The following is a 24,688-nucleotide window of genomic DNA, read 5'->3' as shown; positions in this document are numbered from 1 at the left end:
CAGGCAGAGCTGTGCAGCAGCAGCCCGCCCCCCCCAAGCGGGTGAAAGCAGAGAAACCTCCAGCTCCCTGCTCCTCTCCAGCCCAGCGCAGAGAGCTCAGGTCCCGCAGCCGAGGGAGACAAGGGCCCTGGGGCTTCCAAGTTCAAATTCCTCAGCCCCGACCCTGCTCCCGTGGCCGTGCACGCTGGCACCTGCATCCCCACCTCCATAAACGAACTCACCTGCACAGACTGCTGGCATTTTGGGGGCTATTACATTTTTTTTCAGGACACAGACTAGTTTATTCTCAAGGAAAGTTCTTTATGGCAGAAGACGTTGTTGGTAGAAATGAACCCAGCAATGGGGTGAGGAGCAGTACAGACACTTGATTGGGTTTTGATTAGTAAAGGTAGGCTGGAAAAGTTTCCAGACTGTTGAGTTGCAGCAGGCTGAGAGTTGGACAAACGCCTTTCCCTGTGCCTTTACCCATCTTTTAGTAAGGAGCCTTCAAGCACCATCCCGGCACTTCTGGAAATCAGAGTTCCAGTCTGTATTTGAAGTTAATTGGAAGCGAGTAGGATCCCTTCCTTCGTGAAGATGCTGTACAGCAGACATCAACGTAAGCAACATCAGAACTTAAAAGGAATTGGTTTCTTAATATGGTGCAGATATATAGTGCCCAAATTCACCGTGTTGTAACTCTTTACATTTAATCTTTAATAATTGCCTCGGACACTTATTTCTAAATACTTAGTGAAGCAAGGCTAAAAGGAAATTAAAGGAGGAGGGGAACAAAAACCACCAGGCAGCACAGTGACTAAAGCCAAACCCAGCAAGTTCCAAGCACAGTCCAATGCACCTCTCATTAAAAAAAAAGGGAGGTTAGGACACTTGGTACTGTTCAAAACCAAGCACTGAATGTCCAGACATGACTCAGTGCCGATTACAAAAGAGCCTCATGTTAACTTTCTGCACGGTGACCCGGCTCACAGTGATTTCATTGTGTGATAACTCTTAGTTCACTGAAATAATAATTAAAAAAAAGAGAAAAAAAGCCCTTTTTGATTTTGCAATAGTAGTGCAATGAGAAGCTGATCAAAACACAAGTTTTATTTTTAATTCTAGAGCTAAAAAGGCTAATATTAACATAAGGTTGCAAATTAAAAGAGAAATGCCAGAACTCCTTAATAATCTCCACTGTAAAAACGCAAAAGACTTGTGCTTTAAAACATCACCATGACACACTAGAGGACTACGTCGTCCCTCCCCTGCCCCTCGCACCCCTCCTCCAAGGACTACGGAAAAATACCTCACTGACATATTTCATCTGAAACTTCAAATGACTGTTCTAAAGCTGATACTCATCACAGTCAGGTTCAGCCCAAACAGTTTGTGTTTCACACAAATAAAAAACAAATTAAAATGTGAAATATTCAGAAATTAACTACAGACATTACCAACTACGCTGCAGATTTTGCTTTTCACAGAGCAGTAGATGAATGCAACTATTTGATAAATCATTCACAAATGCATGTCCTCCAATTTTTTCTTACCCCATTTCCAATTTTTTGTCTTAAAAAAATCGTCTTTGGCAGTCCACATACTGCCTAGAATATACCTAAACACAGCTACCCAAGAGCTAAAGATTTTTATCTCCACCATTGCAAAGCATCCTACACCAAAAGTTCTCACCGTATGATGGGGTGTAGGTTTAGAGGGACATATTTAAACTGGAATATATAAAAGTTCTAAATATTTTACTTCCTACAGTGATGTCTTTCTTGGAAAACCACAAATACTTCTGTCAAAATACTGACTTGAAACAGCAAAGTCAGGAATTTGGATGAACACCTATGATCGATGGTTTTCCTTCCACTATGGTTTGAAATGATTTCTGCTTGCGTTGATGTTTAAAAGCGTAACTAAGTTCATTTTGTCACTTTTATTTTCGAACGCTTTCCAGAGAAATCTAATGAGGCACGCATGCCCGGGGCAGGACTGCTGTGACAGTAACTACCTCGCTTTCACATCTGGAGAGATGAAGAGCGGATTCTTCTGTAAACACAAGATGCAGCATCATTACATGACGCAAGCCAGCCACGTCGGAAGGACAAGCTCGCCACAACTTACGGCAGACCCAGAAGGTAGTCTTGGCTTGGCAGTGCTCAAAGGCTTAGACCTGGTTTAGGGAACTAAGGTGTGGACTGTTTCTTCAGCAGAATTTTGCCAGAACTCAAGTACAATTTAGTTTCCACATCTAGCAAAAAAAATGTGATTTATTAGGTTATTGCAGTAGACATTCTGGCAGAGAAAGCAGGCACACTGAAGTATGCATCTGTTATTTCCAAAAAAAGCCAAACAATTTCACTGGTCTGGTTTAGAGAACTGGCCTGGACTGCACAGAAGGCAGCCTTTAATTCAGTCAGAGGATGGGGAGAAGGGCAGAAATAACACGCCAGGGGACACAAGGAATCTGCAACCAGCTTTGTTTGTTTGTGTTGAAGAAATTGCACCAGGGAAGAAATTTCGGAAAATTAACAGTACCATGCTACAAAGATGTTCTCTTGCACAGTTCAGGAGAAGGATGCACTGCTGAGATGTTAAAAATTACATCCTTGTAACCCACTGGGTTCACAAGCTGTGAGCAAAGACTCAACAAATTCAAGAGGAAAAACTAGGACATTTTTGCTGTAAGCTGCAGCCGGTCACAGTGGATTAGAGGAAATCCTTCAGCCAGCAAGAGAAGCAATTGCAATGGAAAATCCCAGCTCCCACCAGACAGCCACCACCCATCCAGTGGGTACCGCTCACGGGCACACGGACTCACGCACCGAAATGAAGACAAGCATCTCATTTTCAAGTTGATTTTTGTAAATGGAAAAAAATGTATAAAATCTATCCATACATTAACAGATACAGGAAGTTACACAATCCAGTTTACACCTAAAGTAATAGCAATCAGTCCATAATAAGAACAGGGAAAAAATTCCAATGCTGTAATTTGTCTGAAGTCACTCACTACAGGGCAGAGGACGGCAGGGGGAGGGTGGTTGGCTGCTTCTTTTTGGTGTGTGGATAAAACTGGCTACCTTCCCTACTTCCAAAGCAATGAGACAATTTCAACAGACATGTATTAAGAATACTTTTGAAATGCATCTGACTCTAGCATTAACACTGAATATTCAAAGATTCTTATTATTACAGCATAATGTTTGGATACTCTCGCCTCCAGGAAAGGGCAGTGGGCAGTAGATACTATCCAAGAGAAATCCTACACCCACCTTAGAATTTACAGCATTGACTGAGTGAAAGATATTTTTATTTCATGATTTTTTTATCCATCCTGGAACACTTAACATTTGTGTATCCTCAGCTCAGATATTTACAAAGCATGCAGAGACTGTTACTACTCAAGGAACATTTAGGAGGCTATGGAAAATGCGCTGGTGGGTATCAGTCTAATTTTAGTGAACTCATGTCTACCATTACATGCAAGCCACACCTGGCAGTAGTTTTCCCCTTGCGCCTCCATTTATTGGAGGCCCCAGAAGACAAGGCTTGAACGAATGGGCATGGAAGCTCAGGTACCATTTTAAGGAATAAACCAAAACAACTACTAGCAGGGGCCAGCTTGTGGGAATGCCTGCCCTGCTGCTGGTGTACCTGTGGGTGAACAGTTTCAGTCTAGGGCTCAGAAAAGATGCCTGACTGCATTTTAAAGGAAAAGGGAGGCACCTTAAACCCTGAAAAGACAGACTTCCCGTGTTTGACAGGTGTATTCAATACACACACACAAAGCAAGACAGTAAGCTGTGCTCATCATCCACCCAGAAGGCTGCACCGTTTTTCTGAACACATAGAATATACAACCCCTTCTCAAAATAACAACAACAATAATAATAATAAAGCAGAAGTGCAGAATCCAGACTGTCGGGTGGTCTGTGTTTAAAAAACATAGGAAAGAATAAAAGCTAATGCTGTAAAGACAACTATTCCCTTTCAAAACAAAGGCCACATAAAACTGTGTTGCTCAGTTTGGTTTTTACTTCATGCCACCTGTAAACACAAGACTGGATATTCAGTTTCTGGGAAGAAATGAAACCACTTTTACATCCAGAGTAAAAGAAAGGCCCTCCGCTGCCTGGATCACAGATTACCCAGGAAAAGGTAGCTGGGGGAAGGCTTCCTCTTCTCGTTTGCTCATTTCATTAGAAAGGTCATATCTGAACAAAAGAGCTTTCAATAAAAGCACAAAACATTTCCTGATGTTATTTCTGCCCTCTGTCTCTAAAGTTTGCTACGGGGACTAACGCTTTCCATTCCTCTCCAACAGATACATTACCTTTTTGGCACCACGGGTGGAATTTCTTCCTAATGTATAATTTTGCCTTATACAAAAGTCGATTGTCTAATCATGCAAATCCAACAGAATTCCAAAAAGTGCCACACAACAGCTCAACTCTTTGCAATCTACTACCTAGTTTGTACACTGCCATAGGAACCTCCCAGAGAACAGACTGTCATCCTTACTTAGATCTGACAGCGTATTTCATATATGGTATTTCAACCTCTCTTTCTGGGGGGGAGAGAATCGAAATCCATGCCCTGATTCCATTGATTTTTCATTCAGAGCTCTGAAATGCAAGGAGATTTCTTTGATTTGTTGAAGAAGTCTTCATTGAACAGCCTGATTAGAGAAAAACTTACTGATTCAATCAAATAGGAAATAAAGACAAATACAGGTAGTGGTAGATTTCTCAATCTTTGCTCCTGTCCTTGGAGACTAGGGTAGAGTTTCACCGCTACTGCATTTTCCCCAGCTGGATCTTCTTCCAGGCCTCTGATGCTGTGAAAATGCAGGAGTCTAGGATCCCAGCTACAGTAAATGTTCCTCCAATGATGGCACATATCTGAAATGTACAGAGAGAGGAAACAGGTTTGTCAGCGATGAGGGAAACTTTTACGCGGCTTGAAACTGCGGGGAAAGATTTATTGCCTACTGCTAGGGTAATTTTCTGGAAGCATGGTAAGAACCGGGTGACAGTACTGGGGACGTAATTACATGACAATCATTCAGGAAAACCATTCCCTACAGTGGAATAACTTAGTGCTATCCTGAACTCATCGTAGCCTGAGCCAACCATAAATCCCAGCTCCTAGGAGCCTACTACTGCATGAATGCTGTTCCTCTGGGCTAAACTCCACCTAACAAAGCTTTCTAGAAGCTCTGTGTTGCTCATATCTTCCTACTACTGTTTTCTATTATAAATACCACGGCCTTGTAGCCTTTTCTTTATTTCACAAGATACAGCATTTGCAAACAGGCAAAAGACACTTAAATAGCATGTGAAGGACAGTGACTAACAGAGGAACCTAGCTACCAGTGACACCTACAGCTAAGTCTGTCTAACACTTTCCATTACCGGGGCTGCTTACAAAAGCACTGCCAACTTAACTCTCTGTGGGCCAAAGTTTTCCATGCAAGATGTCTCGGGTTGAATTATTTAAACACCAGTAAAAACATGTAGTCATTTTCAAGAACAGAGTTAGGGAAAAAATTAATCTGATTAGCGTAACAGCCTACTTTAGTTCTCAAGTGCTAGAAAAATGCAAAAGTATTCTGACATGTCAAACCAAAGGTACTTTGGCTGGGAGCGCCCAAAATCAGGGGGCACCAGCTATGGACTTTGCAACACATTGCTTCAATTCCCTTATCTATGAAATGGGGACAATGCCAAACTTGCCTCCCAGGGAAACTGAAGGAAAACGTATTTGAAGGGTTCAATACCATGACAGTAGCTGTCTCGGAGTCCTTGTGGAAATATATGACTTGTACTCAGGACCGGGTTAATACAAACCACCTGCTAGTAACAGGGCAGCAGTCAAATACCATAGGATGGGAAGAAACGCTGCTCACAGGGTGCCACCCCACCTCGCGCCCCGCACAAGGCAGGGTTCACATGGAAAGCATGAGACACAATAATGTAACCTAATAACGTTTAACAGCGAGGTTATAATTACACAGGACCTGGCATTTCCTAACTCCCACATTTTTGCTTTCATAACTGTGATGCTCTTTTAATTTAGTCTTTTACATTGTGTAGGATTAAATGGCTCTGAGCGCGTAGGATTAGATGGCTCTGAGAATAAGAGACACCAGGTCAGTGAGAAGGGGACAAGGTACAGAGCATATCTTCTGAGAAGGGCCTGCCTAAGAGAAGGGGGATTTTGCTGTGAGCTAGAAGCCAAGAGAGTGAGAGGAACCCAAAATCAGCAAGCCAATGTAGCAGGGTATCAGGGAGATGCAATACAACTGACACAGAAGGGAACCAGTATCGCACTAGACCTACCGTGCCGTGTCTCTTCTCCCACACACCACTACACCCCATGGGCAAAGTTACAAAGGGAGTAACATAAGAGCAGCAGCGTTCAGCTCGGCAGGGAGTTAGCGGTGGCAACAGAACAAACAGTTCATTAATGGTGAGCGAAGGCAGCGAGAAATAAAGCACTCGTTTACATGTGTATTTATAACTGGGATACATGTGTTTAGTGAGCTTGATGAAATGAGGAGCTGCAGCAAACGTGGCTTTTGCAGGACAGTTGGCATTCCAGCAGATAAACGCTTCAAAAACCAGAGCACCAGCCTGAGGCAAAGTTAGTATTTTTAGGGAACAAGTCCAGCTCCTGCCCTTTACGCCCCCCTCCCTGCTATCCCTCAGAGCATGACGCAGGGTGACTTTTCAGGGAAAATGACCGCAATGGTGTTGGGTTATTTCAGTCCACAGCAGCCCAGCTGACAGGAGATGTTACACTGCAAACAACAGAAAAAACGTCCAATGCTCAGATTTTGCATCATATGGTAGGAAAATCTGATATCAGTGCAGCAGTGCAAGGGGGTAGGGAATAGAAAAAAAAAAAAGTATTAATCTGCACAGCTCTGTACTGCTGAGTGTTTCTGAGTCACACACACCTGGCATTCGCTTGGAGCCTGCCTCCCAGCACGCACACAGCCCTCTTGTTCCGCTGTGACAAAAAAAAGGCAGCACTAGGGTCGGTCTCTAGGTCAGCACAGAAGCTGCACCACCACGTTTCTTTATCATCACAGTTCTAATACGCACAGAGTGTTGCTCCTTAGCAGCACTGAAGGAAGTTAGGCATCATGCACTTATTCATATTTAATGGAGTTTTATACTGGGAACAACCTGCATTAGGCTTCGTGAAGTTACAGTTTGACTCAGGCCCAACTATTAAAGGAAGAAAGAAAAGGAATACAGAGGTGTAATAATTACAGCACCGAGAGACCACGCAATGTGGGGTACACATGAGCGGTTTGAACAAAATACTACTATAGGTTAGTGGCTGGGATGCAGGCTGAAGTCTAAAGGAAAACACAAGTGGATATGTGGGAGGAGGCAAGGCTGCAAGGAAAATGACAGAAAGGCAAACGTCAGATACACGAGTGTGGACCTCTGGGATGTCTTAAAATATGAAAATTACTATTAAGGACAGAGGGGACCAGTAGGACCCTCGGGTAACTCCTAGTAAGGTAAGAAGCAGAATCCCACTCAGAGCTTTCTGGATGACCTGAAGCACATCTTGTAGAACAACACTGTCTTGGTTTTAAAAACGCCACAGGACTGAGTCTATGACATCTGTCAGTAACAGGTCCCATGGCTGAAATAATTCCCCCTGCAACCATTTTTCCCCCCGTTATTTCCAGCTCAATTTTTTTCATACCTAGAGGGCAGACGAGTCCTCTCGTATCAGGAAAAAAATCCTATTCTTTTCTTTGAATTTTGAATGCTTTGACAGAACTTTAGCTTGTTTTCTGCCTGCTCTCCCCTCCCAGCCCCTAGACTTACCTCATGATAAAAACTTCTTTCAGTTTAGCCACTTACGGGAACTCATAAATTTTCAGCAGTGAAACTTTCCCCCTTGCTCCATAACCTCAACCACGAGGCCATGAATGGCTTCTCTTTATGGGGAGATGCCTTGATTTTAAGCAATACAGTTTAACAGGCAAAAACTACTGTATTTAACACTGTGCCAGGTGTCTGTGGTTAACCCCAGGATCAATGGCAAATTCACAGCACAGTGACAGTGGCAGCACTGACCCACAAGCAATATAAAATCTTACTTAGTACCGAATTTTTTGAAGTGTGACATGTAAAAAGTAAAGTCTGTGCTAAACCAATGCTTTTTGTCCCGCACAAGAAGCGCCTCTCACACGATACAGAAAATGAGGATAATTCTTCCTACCACAAAAACCCAAGGCGCAGGCATGAGTTAGAGAGGGTCCCTTGGGAACGCAAAAGACCTGGGAACACTGTTACAGTGCTATAATGCTGCTCTTCGCAGTGCTGAAGTTTTCTGGGGGCAAACTCATTACTAACAAAGAGAATCAAACAACCTTCCCAGCAGCAGAATGAGATTCCTTTGGCTCTCTGCTGAACAGTCAACACCCCTCTCTCATCTGATCACTCCACATGGGATCGTCCCTCCACAGCGTATGCTTCCCTCCAACACTGACACCATTTCCCCTCACAGGCGGCCACATTCAGCCATGCACTGTGTCACATCTCTAACTGCTGAAAGTCTCTTTCAAGCCCACAGGATCCTCCCCCATCCCTAGGGTGCATTTAAATTTGCTGAAAGCCACACAGGTGCCCTAGTAAACAATCTGCTCACTAAAAGGAGTCGCAGGTGATCCCCCCTATACCCTAGAGCCCCTCTTGTGGTTTTTAAATTAAGCAGCTGCTGCTCAGAGAAAGCTGATGCCCTCCATGGCCAGTCCCATTTGCCAACGACTCCAGATGCCCCGCACAATCTCTGTCTGGACCTCAGCCCAGTGCTGATTATCACTAACCGGTATCCAGAGCAACTGTGATGCAAAAGGCCACGCTGGAGATACAGAAAGGGGCTAAAACAGTGGAAAGGACAACAGAACAGATCATGTCATCAAAGCAGGGCAAGGAAACCTAGGACAAAAGGTGTTTTGATCCTCTGCAGCACTGCTCCTCACTGCTCCTACCTTTTCAATGCCACCTTGAATGCTGTAAAGCTTTAAGCGTAGCACATATACAGCCAAGGTTGCCCCATAGTAAAACATTCCTAGCCTAAATGAGAGCAAGAGCAGGTCATCTGTATCAGGGCCAGATGGTCCAGACTGATAGCCACGGTATAGCATCTGTAACAAAGTTCTGCCTTTAAGTCAGCCACATCTGAAAAGGGCATGGCACAGCTGCCTGATGCACTGCCTAACAGCTACTGCAGATACCGATGTCATCCACACGTCTCCATCAGGAGGACGTTCAATGGGAATGGCCCCAAGGGAGCTGCTTGAGACTACAGCCATTTATAAGACCAAACAAAGCAGACAAAAATCAATTGTAACACTCTCCTTCAGCAGTCCAGCAGCCAGCACATACCTGGCTAACTTTACAGACAGAATGGGGCAAAATTCTAGCTATGGCCATCTCAAATCCAAAAGGTCATTATGGCAATCTTTGAGGAAAGCCTCTCATGGACTCCTTATGTAAACTCTGAAGCATGGCATCAAATTCCACAAGGATGCTATTTACATGCACACAATGGCATATTAGCAGTAAATCAGTGTTAGCAACGGACATGACAAAGAATAATGCCAGCTATCAATGCTTTCCCACTAAAAACACCTCTGCACCCTCACCCCCAACAAGATGCACAAGAAACCTTTGCGTATGAGACCATATTGTTAAGGAAAGAAGTATAGGCAGTACAAGATGCCAAGTCATAAAATGCTAGACCTTTTTTAGGATTATGTTTTGAAACCAAACAGACATGCTAAGAAGAGAAGTTCTTAAACCACGACATTTAGATTTTGCTTCAAGCGCCTTTCTCTTGGTATTTGTGTATCCTTGAGCTCACACGCGTTTCTGAAGTTAAGTGAAGGGAACCTGGTGTTTACCAGAAGCTGCAAAATCAAAATCTTTTAAGTGCAACATAGCCACACTGTTTATGTTACTTCCAATTAAAATATTCAAACAGTTTAAAAATCAAAATCCAAGGTCTTCATTCCAGCAAATTTATCAACTACTTCACATTCCACCATGCCTCACTGGCACAGCAGACTGCAGCTTAAATTTTAAGCCAACTCCCTCAGGATACATTTTTTAAAGTTCTGGCAGACCTTTAATTGGCTCTTTGCCCAACTAGCAGTTTGGACAGTACAGCTTTATTATAGATGCTGAGATCAGTATTGCAGGATGTTATCTGGATAGATCAAAAGATAACTTGTTGGGAAAACACCTCTTGATAATGCAGCTTTTCTCCACTTCTACCCAGCAGTAAATGCCTGGAACTGGCAAACCCATATTAAGCCAAGCAGCAGCAGTGAGTAAAACAACTGCCCTGCATTCTCATCAAGTTAAATCTCATCATTAGAGAGACAGTTTATTGCAGCATGCTTTACTGCATACCACAGCAGCTTTACTTCCAAGTTTCTAACATGCTGCAATAGTGCCCATCCCGCCTAGACAGAGTTTGGCACTTCTGGAATAGGATAATTTTCTTTCTTCTTGTGCCTAGCTATTAAATCGTCAGAGCACAGGGGTTACCAATTACCTCACTTACACTTCAGTACAATTGTGGTGATGTACTGCTTTATTTCAATCATGTCACAATGCTCTGAAGCAGAAACTCAATTCTTCCGGACAAGAAATGCTCAAAAGAGAAATGAGGTGCAGGCAAGAGAAGGGAGAATTAAAGGTTTAGAGTAACTCACCGATGTGATAAACCTGTATAAAGGCTGTCGCCTCTCTGTGTATTTCACTGTGATGGGACTCAAATCGTAACGAAACCAGATAGCTGGGATAATGCGGCCAGTGTGACTGTAGGCTACGTACTCCTAGAAAAGAAAAAATGGCAGAAAATGTGAGCAATCTCATTCCAGAGAGAGTGTCTCCAATAAAACTGCTTCTGTGGATCTGGCCCTTGCTCCACTCTTTTGTACTAATGATCATACTGAAAGAAGCAAACAGTTAATCCCTGTATGACTGACTGCTCACCCCCCATCTTTATCAAATAGGAAAATAAGATCTTTACAGTCTGATAATGACATAGCTCGGAACACAGGGCAACGGTGCTTATTCTCGCCTTCTTTCAAAGTTACATAAGTAAATAGAAAGGCTGTCATTGATTTCTCTAGCTTAGACCTGTTCTATTTAAATACAAGTGGTTGCAGGTGAAGTTTCTGTACTGTCTGTATGTGAACCATATACTGGGATATTCATCAAACAGAATTTAGTTTGCAAGAACCTGAAAATCCCTTCTTGTCCGTGGCCTCAAATAGCAGGCAGCAGCTCCCATCCGTGAGGCCCCTTTGCATTGGGACCAACACTGTGAATTGCTTTGCCCGTTCAGTATGAATCATGTAGCGCCATGTTTAAACCATGTGTAAAAATCACGCTGAAAGCCAAAATGAAACTGTATACAGAAAATTATTGGCAAAGCTTCAAAAATATTCCAAGCTTTTTCAGAAGAGACATCTTCAGATTGCCAGCGATAATCTCCTTAGTACATTTCTTCAATAACAGGTACAGTGCAATCAATCAGCCACAGGACAACATCAACAGGCACAGTGCCAATGTAGAACAGATACTAACATCAACTTAGTATCAAGTCACATCTTTTTGAGCTAATATTTTGTCTGTGCTCTCAGTGGAAATATATATCAAGTTTCAAGGATCAGGACATTTATCTTGACAGACTGAAGGAAAATCAAAGAGAAGTAGGCTGGGGACTGGGCAATCTACTGAAAGCCATCAGCACTGGCATGGCAGACGCTGCCTCTTTACCCAGCTGCCCTTCCTTTCTGTAGCCCTGTGACATGCCTGCCAACTCAGACGACCTCTTCTGTTTTAATTCTCCTTCACACAGAGGCAAAGACAACCTCATATACTTCAGAGAGGCGAAGAGAGGACAAGCAATAGGATGCCCTTGAGCATGATACAAAAAAGATAATTCTACTTTCCATGAGCTCAGAGGGAGCTAGTGAAACAGCATCTATCTCCTTCATTAGTCTCATATAAATCCCAAGTTTCCCTCTATTTATTTTTTTATTCCAAGGATGACAAGAGAAGCAGAATGCAGCTGAAATCCCTAGTCATAATATTTTCAGGGCTTTTGTTGCAGCAGTTCTGCAGTGTATCTTGGGACAGTGGCTATCTGGGGAAGTGAGGAAACAGGGTCTAGGAGGTAAAAGGGGAGAGAAGACACATCTCTTCATATTAGTCAATCTGTGCCAGACTATTCCAATGGCTTCCGATTTCTGTTTCCTACCGATCAGTACAGGAGTCAAGGACTAAAGCACTGATAAGAGAACTTTTATTTTCAATGAGATGAAAACGCAGATGCAGCACTGTTTCTCTGCACTTCAGTTTTGATAGAACTGACCTCATTTTTTCCTTCCTCTCCCCTTTTCCCCACCAGCAATCCTGCCCTAATGAGTCAGTCTTGGCCAAACGCCCCCATTTGCAACCATGCTCGCAGAAGTGTCAAAAGCTCCTGCTGTCTATTTTCGAAATTACTTTCAGAACTTGCGTCGCAAAAGTCTTATCAGAACAACAGTTGTGACATTAAGCAGAACAAATACACTGTAATCTGAATAGAGGGAGACATCCAAATCATTGCGACACACTGCACAAGCAAGCCCAAAAGTCACTAGATAGGAACGTTAATCTGAGAACTAGTCCATGAGACTGCATGCTTGCTTCTCAGTTATGGCAAACTAGCAGTAATTAGATATTATAAACAGATTCTGGACTTTCACTTAGTGCCTGACATTTTAAATCAAAAAAGGCTCTTTACCTTAAAAAGCAAATAGGACTTTTTTTAAGTTCAGTACATTCTACTATTAAAATACAAATATCTTCACATTTAATGTAAATTATTTTAAGACTTACAAAGTTACAATAACTATCATAATCCACTATAATAAAGTAGGCACTGTGAAATAGTCAGCCGGTACATATTTACTGCTGCAGATTCAGTGGCTTAATACCTGAAATCAACATCTGTAAAAAGCTAAAAACTCCACTAACTTATTTGTCTGATGCATCCACCACAACTGAGACTGTTTTATTAACAAAACCACGTGTAAGTGCCGTTTTGTATGTTCAGTTGGATTGCAGTTTCCATCCAGATACATCTTGACACACATCACAAAAGCTCCTGCAGCATGTAAAAACCTTCCACACAATCCCAAGCCTGGTAAATGCCAGCACCAGGAGCAACAGGAAGGCCCACTCTGAAGAGCTTCAGTTCCTCATTCTCCCAGCAGAGGCTACTCCTCACCTACAAACAAATGTAGGTGGCTGCAGAGCAGAGGAGCAGGAGGGAGAAGGAATGACTGAAGATCCTCCATGCACCCACTGGGCTGCAATGGGGAGCTTCTCTGAGAACTACCTGCTGCTGTACCTTATTTGCTACAGTATACTGGTATGAATATCGCTGCTTGCCGCTCATGTCTTCGTACACCGTTGGGACGATCTTCAGTATGTAATCATGAGATGCAAGAGCTGCGGTCAGGAAAGGAAAGGAAAGTATAATTTAGCATTCAGAGAAAGGAATCACAGCCTACATAACATTTCAATGTGCGAAATAAACTAAAACAAGTAAGTCACAGAAAAGGTATCTCCCTCCTCCTCGTCTCAGGTTCTGTGACAAAGTGACAATTTCACATCCTACATTTACGTCTTTTGTACAAAACTTTGAAAGGTACTTGGATGACACCAGAACCTGCCCACCTTTCTAAGACTGAAGCACCACAACCCACAGACATGAGTTTGGGTCACTTGAACCTTCCTAAAGGCTTGCAGCTATAAACGGTAAGACTTAGCACCACAAAAAGCTGTCCTGTTTAAATCATGAACTAGCTAAGGTTAGAGCTGCAACTCACTGAGCTTCTTTTGACAGAAAAAGCTGAAGAATCACAACCTGTGTAGTCCCATTCCTTGTGCACCCATCTGTCTTTCTATTCTTCCTTCTTCTACAGCTGCTTAACAATTGTTAATTCATTTTTTTCATTATTTAAATGGCTTGTGCCATTTGTTGTGTCTGCTGACAGTTCTAAAACGTAATTCTAAATTATTTCTCTGCAGGATCCTTTGGCCAAGTGCAACACAATGACATTTGGCTCCTGGAGGAAAAATAAAAAAAAAAAAACCAACACAATTGCCTAGCTTCAGGAACAGCCATAGAAACTTTGTTCCAAGAAGTGGACAAGACTGATACCCTGCAGGAGCCTGAACATTTGAAGGAGAAAAACTATGCTGAATTGTATCATGCAACTGGAAATTTTTTTGTGTGCTGCCAGTCATAAAGAAGGGCAATGAAAATGTCTATCTTTCCAGCCACCGGGTAGAACTTAAGGTAGGAGCTAACTTGCAACACAAGAACAAGGAAAAGTTCTGGTGGAGGTGACAGCAGCAAAGGGAAGCTATGGGAATAAGACATGGATTAAAAAACCTCAGTAACTCTTAGCTGGTCATAACAGAGCTGGAGACAAAGTCCAGGTTGCAGAAGGGCTGCAAAGGACCTTTTAGGCTAAGACTTCTCCATGATACCAGAGAAAATAGGAATGTCAGTCAGCAATGTCTGGATCATTTTGGTTAAAGAGGCAGATTAAAGACTTCTGGGTACACTCGTGTTTCAGGAATGGCCCTGTTTTCCCTCCTGCAGAGAGTGGCTAAGACCTGTAACCACCAAGAATACATACGATTTGAGCTGAGTTTGTCTGCTCCCTCCAAGGCATTGAATGCTCCATGAACGTTATGGACCTGGAAAGCAAAAAGGCGTATGAAGAAACTATGCTCTGACTTTGTACTCTTGACCTTTGCCTTCCCTATCCTGTCCTGTAACAAGGAGATCAGCCTGATTCAACCGTTCCAAAAACAAAGCCTCATCCCAGTAAAAGATGACTTGAAATATCTTCCAGTGACCATCACCCACAGAGGTTGGTTCCAAGTAAAAAAGTTGATTGCACAACATCTTAAAAGATGAAACTCCAAAACCACTCCAAAGCTAAAGGAATTGCAGTTGGAAGAGGCCAATTGTGAAATTTCATTGTGAGACATTTCCTAAGAGCTTTTCGTAGTTAACTGTAAAATTGATTTTTCAGGCTGAAAGGGAAATAAATGGGAGTCATATTCAGGTGAAAACTCAAGAGCTGACCTGTAAAGGTAGCTCATGGCAGAGCAGTTGGGCTTGTACAGCTTTAAGTCATTAGCCCAGCTTTCACACCACACACGCAATGAGATGGGAAGGACACATGCCAACACTGCCATCCGTTCAGTTTTTCCTGCAGATGGTCCCAGGCATGCAAGTATCTGTTTGCCCAGAATAACAGGATTTCCATCCCATGTCTTCCACATACTATGATCTGGAGTCTGACGTCCACCAGACTAATCAATCTGTGAACTCTCTAGACAGGGAAAACCCCACAGCAACAGCTGTAGATAGAGGTTGCATCATTCACATAATGTACAGTAAGCTATACAGAAAGGACAAATAACTCCACAACCTAGAAATTCTTGACCTTAAGACAATAGGGAAGAAGAGTTTGGAAGAAGTATTTGGTCATGGGTGTGACAGAGTTTCACCTCACTAACAGGGCAATGCAATCTCCTTCCCAGACCCTCTCAACAACTGACAGCACGTGGGTGTGTATGTCTCATCCTAATGGATGTTTCCCTATTCTGAATGCTACAGAGTGGACAATGGCTTGGAGGAAGCAGCAACTGAATCCGTTTCTCTAAAACTTCCTTTCTCAGGAGAGAGACAAAATCATCAGCAAGTTCAACTGGCAAGGTGCTGGTAACAAGCACAGAGCAAAAGCAACAGCTCAACCTTCTACAGTGCCTTTCAGTCTGCTGGCATTTCAGATATTTTACACAACAGCAACCATTTCCGAACTACACGTGCAGACCGTACATACTCTTTACTCATTGTAAATAGCATACAAAGAAAGAGAAGTCCCTGGACTAGGTTACAGTATCATGTGCCATTCTTGATACAGCTGAGAAGTAAGTCTCTCATAGAATATCTGGGCCAGAGACCTTAAGGTCCACTCTGAACACTCTAACAATAAATATTTGAGTGGTTACCCAGCGAACAACTGTATCTAACCTGCGAGGTACCTGCATATTTGGACTTACATTCTTGTCCTTGGCTCCCCAGCATCCACACTTCTGTTTACATGTAAAAGCCGTCTGTTCTGCATCTCTCTACACAGCGAGTTTGCAAAGCTGTGAGTTACAGAGCTTCCACACAGACAAAGCCACCAGACATCTCCACAACTGCCTCTTTCTGTGCCATCAGGTCCTTTGGTGCATTTGCATATCTTATCTTTGCAACAGGGATGGCACTTGTAACTCCCAGTTTGATGTTTTACCATGATTTTCCTTGTGGAATATTCTAGACTCCCATTACAAAATTTGCTGTCCGTAGATTGTTAATTAATCTCTGCTCTACAAAGTGCACAGGTGTGTTCCTCAGGGGAACATGCTTGTTTGTACCTTGTTAAGTACCTGGAGGGACTTCAACAAGGAGTAAGCTTTTGGCCACAGTAACAAAATGCTTTGCAACAAAGAACTTAAGCAAGCCTGTTTAGCCAGACGTTCTCAGGACTGCCCTGCACTACCAAGGCCAGATCTAGTGCTTGGACTAGTGCCACAGGAGCCTAGTCAGTGGTTTAACAGTGCCAACACTTTACTCTCCTGCAACATGGACCTCAAAAAGATGCTTGCCAAGGCCTTAAAAACCCTTGGCTTTAACCTCTGCAAACAAAGGCAAAGACACATAACTGGACATATAACTCAGGCAGAGTCCAACAGCAGGCTGAAATAACTTCCAATCCTGCAACTATCAAGGGAAGACAAGACCTCTCACAAGGTTAAAACTAGGATTATTCAACACCATGATCTAGCACTCAAGAGAATTCTATGATTAAAAATGTATAACCTCCTACTTTCCACATCTCTCTCTTTACTGGGTTACCTGACATGCAAGAACCTCATTGGTTTGAATTTTGGTCTCATCTACACAAGGAAAAAAACTACAAAAAGTCTGCCACTATTGTGCATGAACTACTGCGGAAGAATTGAAGCTCATTCAATGCCAGACGAGATTTAAATCTCTATTTCAAACAGGCTGTTTTTTCAGGAGAACACAGCACATAGCGTAGTGGATCATTCTGGCAGAGCTGGTAACAACAACATGAGAACTGACTCCCAGCACATGACACAAGCAAATGAGAAGCTCCTCACCCTCCTTAAGAAATATGAGCATACATTACATCAAAGCAGGTGGAGACAACCCAAAAATATTCAAAGGTGTATCTAGATAGATTTAAAGCTCTCCATACTTGCTGACTCTCTACACTGCTTGCTGAGCACCTGTTTAGTGAACGTATCCTTCTTTAATTTGTGCTGTTGAACTCACGTTTGCCTACAGGATCAGCAGCACCTACATGTTCCATTCTTGTATATGGAGATGATGAGTAGTTATTTCAAACTTAGAAAATACTAATCAGAACTTGTCCAAATCAGGAGCCAACTATATATTTGCTAGACAGGTTTCTCACCACCAGAACTGAAGGTGCTTGCTCCTTTGCCCCCAGCTGCCCAGGCTTTTCCTATCATTCATGCTGATTCACACTTCAGCTACATTACTCAAAGAGTCCATGATAAAACAATGGGAACGCTACCTTAGAGCACCGATTTCCCACGCAAACTGCAGAACTCCCTATTAGCACTTAACTAATATTTTTTCATAATCTCAGTGTGCTTTACAGCCATTAAGCCAAGCTTATTTATATGCTAATATTTCAGCGTTCCCACACAAGATATTTCCTAAAAGAAGCCGGGAGCAGAATCAGAAGACTACAAAGCAATGCTTAGACTTGTTAGCATGAAAAAGGGTTTTGGAAGTGGGTGTACAAGCAGCAGACTAATGAGACGTCTGTGCTGAGGAAAGAAGATTACAGAGAGACTATGGGTAAGCAATGTTTAGGGTGAGTCGCAAACTGGGTGTGCACATACATAACTCCCACCTATGATGCTAGCTCCTTGGAAGTAGGCTACAGAAGTGCTGTAATCTGTCCTTATTGAGAAATCAGGAATTATTATATAACTTGCAACACCTGGTGAAACTCTATCCACTGGGCAAGTGCACACATTCAGCTTCTTCCCAGCAGGGAACTGGTAGTTCTAAGTCTAACTTGTGTTTCATAGAACAAATTTGACTAATAGGTGTCTGCTATACAAGTACAGTGAAGTGAATTAGAAAGAACTTGACTGGTGCCTTGGTAAAGACAGTAGCAAACACTCATCTTCCCTTCCTATACTCACTGCTCCTCTGCAAAGGCAGTCAAGATTTGTTTGCTGTACTAATACTGAAAACAGTATTGCATAGGATTTTGCAAAGCCATGAATCCTCATTTCTGTTCCTTGCAGGAAGACAGCCACATAGTTTTCCAGAAACACTTTCAGTTTCAGATGAAAATGGCAAAGTCACTCTGTGACTGAACACTGCTCCTTCCTGAAGTGGTGGCATGTAAACAAGTTTGCAAACTCTTCTGGACTGAGTGTACACTGCGTGAATGCAAGGGATGGGCTTGCTTACCCAAGCAGTCCTTTCTTATGTCCTCCCCACAATGTACATGGCCCTTCCATAAACCCAAAGTGTCTAATATTAAAGTCACTCTCATTGCATTCATTTCCCTAGAGCCAGGGAATTTTCAGGGAAGAGAACTCACCTGTAACTTGTCCCCAAATGAGAGCTTGTGGATGATGTGAGTCATGTCAGGATTCTGAGGCTGTGCAGTGGCACTGTGCGTTGACACGTGAAAGTTACCAGGGACCTAAAATTAGTCAAGAGAGGATTTCACATTTTATCCCTCAAGGCATTGCTAGCCTCTGTGATATAAAGTAGAAATGCCTGGATCCATCCAGCCTGGCAGGCTGTATCTACTTAGCAGTGGACAACCTCTGGCATGTCAGAGAAAGGCTCTGAAATACCTTCCTGCACTTGACCAACACCACCATACTGCACACAGAGCGGAGATGGGTTAAATCCTGCAGCCCAAGAGTCTGGCACCCTGACCGTGCTACCGCTGCTGACTAGGAGGTGATGAGTGGATCACTCCCAACTTTAGGGATTCCTAACACTTAAGGCTACGTCTTTCATCCCTATTAAAATAAGATTCATGTCTCTGACAGGCAACAAACAGTTGCTTAATGTTTTACTCCCACATCTCGCACTTGTAAATGGGCCCACTGCTGCAGAACAACCCAAGAAAGCTGTGGATATATTCTTATTGTAGTACTGGTCATGAGCAACTTCACATTTGAGAAGACTGTGCATAAGAACGAGTCTTCTATAAAAGAGAAAAAAACCCCATCAAAACCAATAGGGCTTCCCATACAAACTAAGTTAGATCTTCAGCTTCTAGCCCTGGCAACAGCCCTTTCCTGTATGGGATTTTCTGGGTTTAATTTTTCAAGCAGAGGGAAATACAAAGTTCTGAAAAATACAGATTTCACCTAAGGACTCAGTTCCAAGACATAAAATGAGCACTGGTGTCATTCTGATGGGATCACCCTAGCACGCACACACTTTTCAGGTCACCAGGCCTACTCCATGAAGTCTTTTAGCAGATTCAGCTCAGTCACTGTTATGGAGGGTGCAAGAATTTTTTCATACTGAGAAAAGGTTGGGAAATTAAGCAACACTGAGGAGCAATCTGGCATGGCCTAAGACAAGAGTGGGAGGATGGTTATACAACTGGTGCCCATTGTGCTCTCTGCAGAGACGCCTCACCAGCAGGGCCACGGGAGGCCACATGCCGGTTCCATGTGCTTTCAGGAAAGCTAATTTAAATGACTTGAGGAACAGCAGTGCACTCCTGGGAACACTTTCAGGTGTGGACACAAGCTGTGTCATACACAAGCTCAGTAAACAGGGTGGCAGCCTCGGCAGTAAGTAGTACACAGAGTCACCTCACTGTTACCTCGTCCTCCCTCTTCAGGTTTGAGAATAACACCCACGAGCAACCCTTGGTCAAGTTTCAAAGCCTGGCCATGTCCCATTCCAGATACCAGCTCATACAGAAGCCTGTAAAATTTCTGCCAAGGGACCACAGACTTCCCGCTCATACATGAGAGGTTCGGGTTTTCAGAGCCAGAAGCCCTGAGCCAGGTCCCCTCCCTCTGACAGCAGTGGCAACCACTATATGAGACAAGGCTATTAGTGGCCTTTCACAGATTAAGCAGTGAAGGGAGTTCCTCACTGCCACATACAGCAACCCCCTTTTGAGTTGCTTTGGTGAGCAGAACACACCACATCTAGCAGACACAACCCCAAGTGTTTCAGCTCTGTGCTTTGGGAATTAACAGAACAAGAACTACCTTTCAAGAAGCCCTTTCCCAGTTTTGTGGACTATCAGTTGCCAGTAATCTTGGTGGCTTAGAGGCGAGGAAAGAAACGTCCTCTTTTTAAGTCCCTAATCCTGTCCATGCCATAGAATCAGTAAGAGGTTCTGCCTGTTATTTTTAGATGGGATTTAACATGACCTGGGAGGAAAAGAAGGAAGTAGGATTTTGTAGCCTGTGGTACATGAGGAGGCGTGAATAAAGGGTGTGCTGTTCTTAGGACATCAGTGGGCCCCACCACTGCCTCCCCCACCCCAGCTAGTCATCTCCAGCATTACATAGCAAGATTATTCAATTCTGAACACACCCATCCCAGAGGGGAGCCTCCTCCAGGCCTGGATTTTCATTCTTTGAGACAGAAGCAGAGCATCCCGACAAAGCATGCGCAGAGGCTATGTGCATGTATTCCAAACATCTCAGCACGGAGCTGCTTCTGTTATGCTGGCACCCTCTAGTAGGGAACATTCCTGTCATTCTGCGGCTCTCAGAACAAAAGAGCACTTGGATAGAGACATTGCCAAAGACCTCTGCACAGTGAGTCACATTTTGGAGGTGCAAAAGTCGTGAAGAGTAAACACAGAAGCCATTTGGCATTTGTAGGGAGTTCAGACATCCCCTAAACTTTAGGCTACTGCACTGAAAGGGCAGCACTGGCTGCAACACAGAGCTACTCTCTGTTGTTAAGCAATGCTGTCTTGATAACCTGTTTTGGAGAATGAAGAAAAAGCCTGCTCTAACACATTCTCTGTGGGTCTAACTACGCAGTCTCCTCTCCCCACACTGGTCTGCAGCACCGAGAAACAACCTTACCGCTGATTAGGGACACGAGCATACACTCTATAGGAGAGACCCTGACACACAGATTTTCATGAGCATTTTACGAATGGATCTTGCTAGCATTTCCCCAGCCAGCACACACTTACCCACTGTCATGCCTACTCACCTTGTTGATGCTGAAACGGCCCTCAAACCTGCAGCCATCCCCATTATTGAGAGGTATCTTCATCGAGTTGTCAATATGACCCACTTCATGCCTTCCCATTTCATCTTGGATGTCTAGTCCAACTACTGCATGGGGGGTGGGGGTGGGGAAGAGGAGACAATAAAAATCAAAACAAAAGAAATAACAGGATGGTTGCATAGGAAAAGCATGGACTGCTTTTACTGGGAAAAAATCCGTATCTTTTATCCTGACATTTGACTAAACTGTGTTAGTAATGCAATTTGTCAAATATGTAATAGCAGCTCTTCAGAAAGAACTTTGTAACCAAACTTTTCGGACTGTCTATTTGACACAAATATACCTCTCATATCCTGCCAGTTGACTGCAATCTCAATTATACAAATAGAAAAACTTCAGGTAGACAAGGCAGGTGATGTGTGAAAAGCCAACAAACTAGCTGGTGCATTCAGAGTTACAAATGAAAAAGGAGGTTTCTTGCTCCCAGACACAAAAAGGTTGCCATGAAAGAAGGAAATGAGATTTAGAAAGAAGCCAGCGAGGGAGGTCAGCCACTAACATGGGCTGCAGAGCGAGCACAGGGTCCAAGAAAGCAGGTGTCCTGGCCTGGAACAGAAAGGGATGGGGTATTAGCAAAGGCTGCAGCTACTGGATCTCCATCCACCCTGTCACAGAAGAAGGGCCACTGTACCAGTTTGGGCCCATTTCAAGTATTACTTAAAATACAAAGAAAAACTGGCAAGTGAGAAGGGGTACTCACATTCACAATGCAGGTTTGGCAAACTGATGTTCAGATTCACTTCTATTTTACCTCCACTGTCTTTGTCTGGGTCATCCACGTAGAGCTCGTTAACTCTGGAAGACAGAAAACACAGGTGGGTTCAGGCACACAGCTACTTTCCACAGGAAAAAAACAGTTGCATGGGAAGGGAAAAAAGGAGACTTTGAAGCAGGGGTCTGACTGTGTGAGAGCTGCAAGTTACAAGACGGAGAGCAGGGAAAGCCCTCCACAACTGCATGGCAGCACACCACGATTTAATTTTACTCTTGCTCAGCAAGTACAGGAGGCTTTAAACAAGTCCCTTGCACCAACAGAAAACAAAACTCCTGCTCTGATTTATGCTCCCTGCGCCCTTCCCTGACCTCAGTTTCCAGAGGTGACAATACAAAACAAGACCCTCATGTTGAAGAGGTGGCAGGCTAGCATGGCTAGCCCTGCGCATACCTGGGCTGTTAGTCCTTTTAGGAAAGAGGGAAGCATGTGCTTTTTGATTTGTTTCCTAAATAGTTTTAGAGAAAGGCCACTCTCAGCTATCCCATAGGAAAGGTTATTTGTGTAACTAATTGCCTTTTGTTATCACCACCCAGTTGACAGAGCTGCAGCAAGAGAAGGCAGCATGGCATACATGTATCTCTCTCCTTAATATCTCATTTCAATCTATGAATGGTAACCAAAAGCAATGACTAAAACTGAGGATTTGAGCCAGGAACAGATGGGAAGAAACATCCTGGACAGCAGGATCTAACACACTATGCAACTGTCTCCCAAAGAGTACTGTTGTTTCATAGCACCCACAGTGCTGGCCCATATTTCGCAGAAGACAAAATACAGATATAGAGTAAAAGGAATACAAGAGTATAAATATTTATTATTGGCACCTACAATCTATCTGACATGTTAAAAAAAAAAAAAACAAACCAAACAAACCCAAAAACCACCAAACCCCAAAACCCAACGTAAGCAGCGCCAAATTAGCTGAAGGGTCCTAGGGAATCCACTCCAGGGAAACTCACCACACCAAAGCAAGATGGTGAGGTGACCTAGCAGCTCTTTCTCCCTCAAAGCCCAATATGGTTCAGCCTCATCAAATCAGAGGATTTGACAATTTATCTTCCAGTCAGACAGATTATAAAGCTATGGGAACTTATGTTCAGGCAAGCTACACAAAATAAACTACCTTCACTAGTAAGTGCTCTGTATTATTTTTATTTAATGCTCAAAGTGCATGAAACCCTTTGACAAGCCCTTGCCAAAGAGTCTATATGCTAATAGACAAACCAGACTAAGGGCAGCTACAAGACAGATTCAAAACGATTTTGCTCTGGTGATACATCTCTGGTCCATAATGAACTGTTTGCCCTGTGGATTCAGAAGAAACAAGCCTTCACACTGAGAAACGCACAGCTGCCAATTCTTTTGGAGGTAATTACTCACAGGTCAGTGGGGTTTACAGACACTCATTTAAAACCAGCACAGCATTTGTCTTCGGCTTCACAGCCCTACCTTTCTCTGTTTTTAATTGGCTTGACAAGTTGCTTGCAATCATTACTCAACGTATTTTTCAAGTGATTAATAAAAATTACACAGAGGGAGGGGAAAGATTGCTCATCAGTGACCTAGTTAGAAACTTCTTGGCTGAGCCCTCTTCTCCTGGGTGGAATGCATTAAATCTTCTACCTGTTTATTACTGGCAGATTGGGTAGCGATTTGGATTAAGTCATATGTCCAAATATGGTTGTGAGGAGCAGCTCCAGCCAGGACAGGCATTAATCCCCCAAAGCAATGCACCTTTCTGTGCTCCCCGAGTCCTCCCACCAAGATCCCTGTTGCCAGCCAACCCAGTTCATAACAGCACCTGGCTTCTTCCCAGCTCTGCCGTCTGAGATGTGGGCCATGCCCAGCCAGTCCTGCGGGCAACCTGATGTTAATCGCAAAAAGGAGCATTCGCGCCAGGGCTGTCAGGGAAGCGCATCAGGATCAGCAGCTCAGCTGAACTTCCCAGGTCTTTGGAGAAAAGCTCTAGGAAGGTCAATATTTGTATTTGTTGATTTCCAATTCTGACCCTGTCAGAAAACGTGCAGTCAGGCTCGGTCCGTGAGCAAAGGCACACAAGCCTTTCAGTGATAAGTGAGTGAGAAGCAGTTGCCGGTAGAAGTCAAAGAATAAACTGCACAGGGAGCCTATGGAAGCTCTTACATAGGAAGGCAAGCGGTGAGGTCACTTGGTTGCAGACTGGATCACTGAGGCAAAGAGAAGTAGGCCAGTTTGTCCACGTCACAGAGCCCATTAGTAGCAGATAGAGGAAACTGGTTTCCTGTCCTGCGCTCCGGTCACTGGACCAACGGTTCCTAACTTGTCCCTTGGGCAAGACTCATGGCCACTTCCTCCTCCTCCTCTTTACCTAGTAGCCCCCTGCCCCTCTCCTACTCATGTTCCCAATTTCATAACCCTATCTATCACTCCTTAGACATCTGACAACTCATGGCAGTCTGTCCTTCC

At 43.5% G+C, this 24,688-nt stretch overlaps 2 protein-coding genes across 3 annotated transcripts in view; both read right to left on the bottom strand.

Moving 5' to 3' along the window:
• RPL26L1 (ribosomal protein L26 like 1) overlaps nt 1–7,509 on the bottom strand; it is an 11,876-nt gene extending 4,367 nt beyond the window's left edge. Inside the window, exon 1 of the mRNA XM_009647087.2 lies at nt 7,505–7,509. The gene's annotated coding sequence lies outside the window, so the exon portion shown is untranslated. The remainder of the gene's footprint in view (nt 1–7,504) is intronic.
• Nucleotides 2,312–24,688, bottom strand: part of ERGIC1 (endoplasmic reticulum-golgi intermediate compartment 1) — a 58,400-nt gene continuing 36,023 nt past the window's right edge. For both annotated transcript variants that reach the window (XM_035902480.1, XM_035902479.1), the window contains exons 4-10: nt 22,169–22,263; nt 21,391–21,515; nt 18,773–18,877; nt 14,735–14,795; nt 13,435–13,535; nt 10,742–10,864; nt 2,312–4,889 (exon numbers count right to left, since the gene is read on the bottom strand). In XM_035902480.1, coding sequence (XP_035758373.1) covers nt 4,782–4,889; nt 10,742–10,864; nt 13,435–13,535; nt 14,735–14,795; nt 18,773–18,877; nt 21,391–21,515; nt 22,169–22,263 — 718 coding nt within the window. In that variant the 3' untranslated portion in view covers nt 2,312–4,781. The remainder of the gene's footprint in view (nt 4,890–10,741; nt 10,865–13,434; nt 13,536–14,734; nt 14,796–18,772; nt 18,878–21,390; nt 21,516–22,168; nt 22,264–24,688) is intronic.

This window comes from Egretta garzetta, unplaced genomic scaffold (genome assembly GCF_000687185.1).
Source record: "Egretta garzetta isolate BGI_Z169 unplaced genomic scaffold, ASM68718v1 scaffold209, whole genome shotgun sequence".
Lineage (NCBI taxonomy): Eukaryota > Metazoa > Chordata > Aves > Pelecaniformes > Ardeidae > Egretta > Egretta garzetta.
This window is presented reverse-complemented; position numbering and strand designations above follow the sequence as displayed.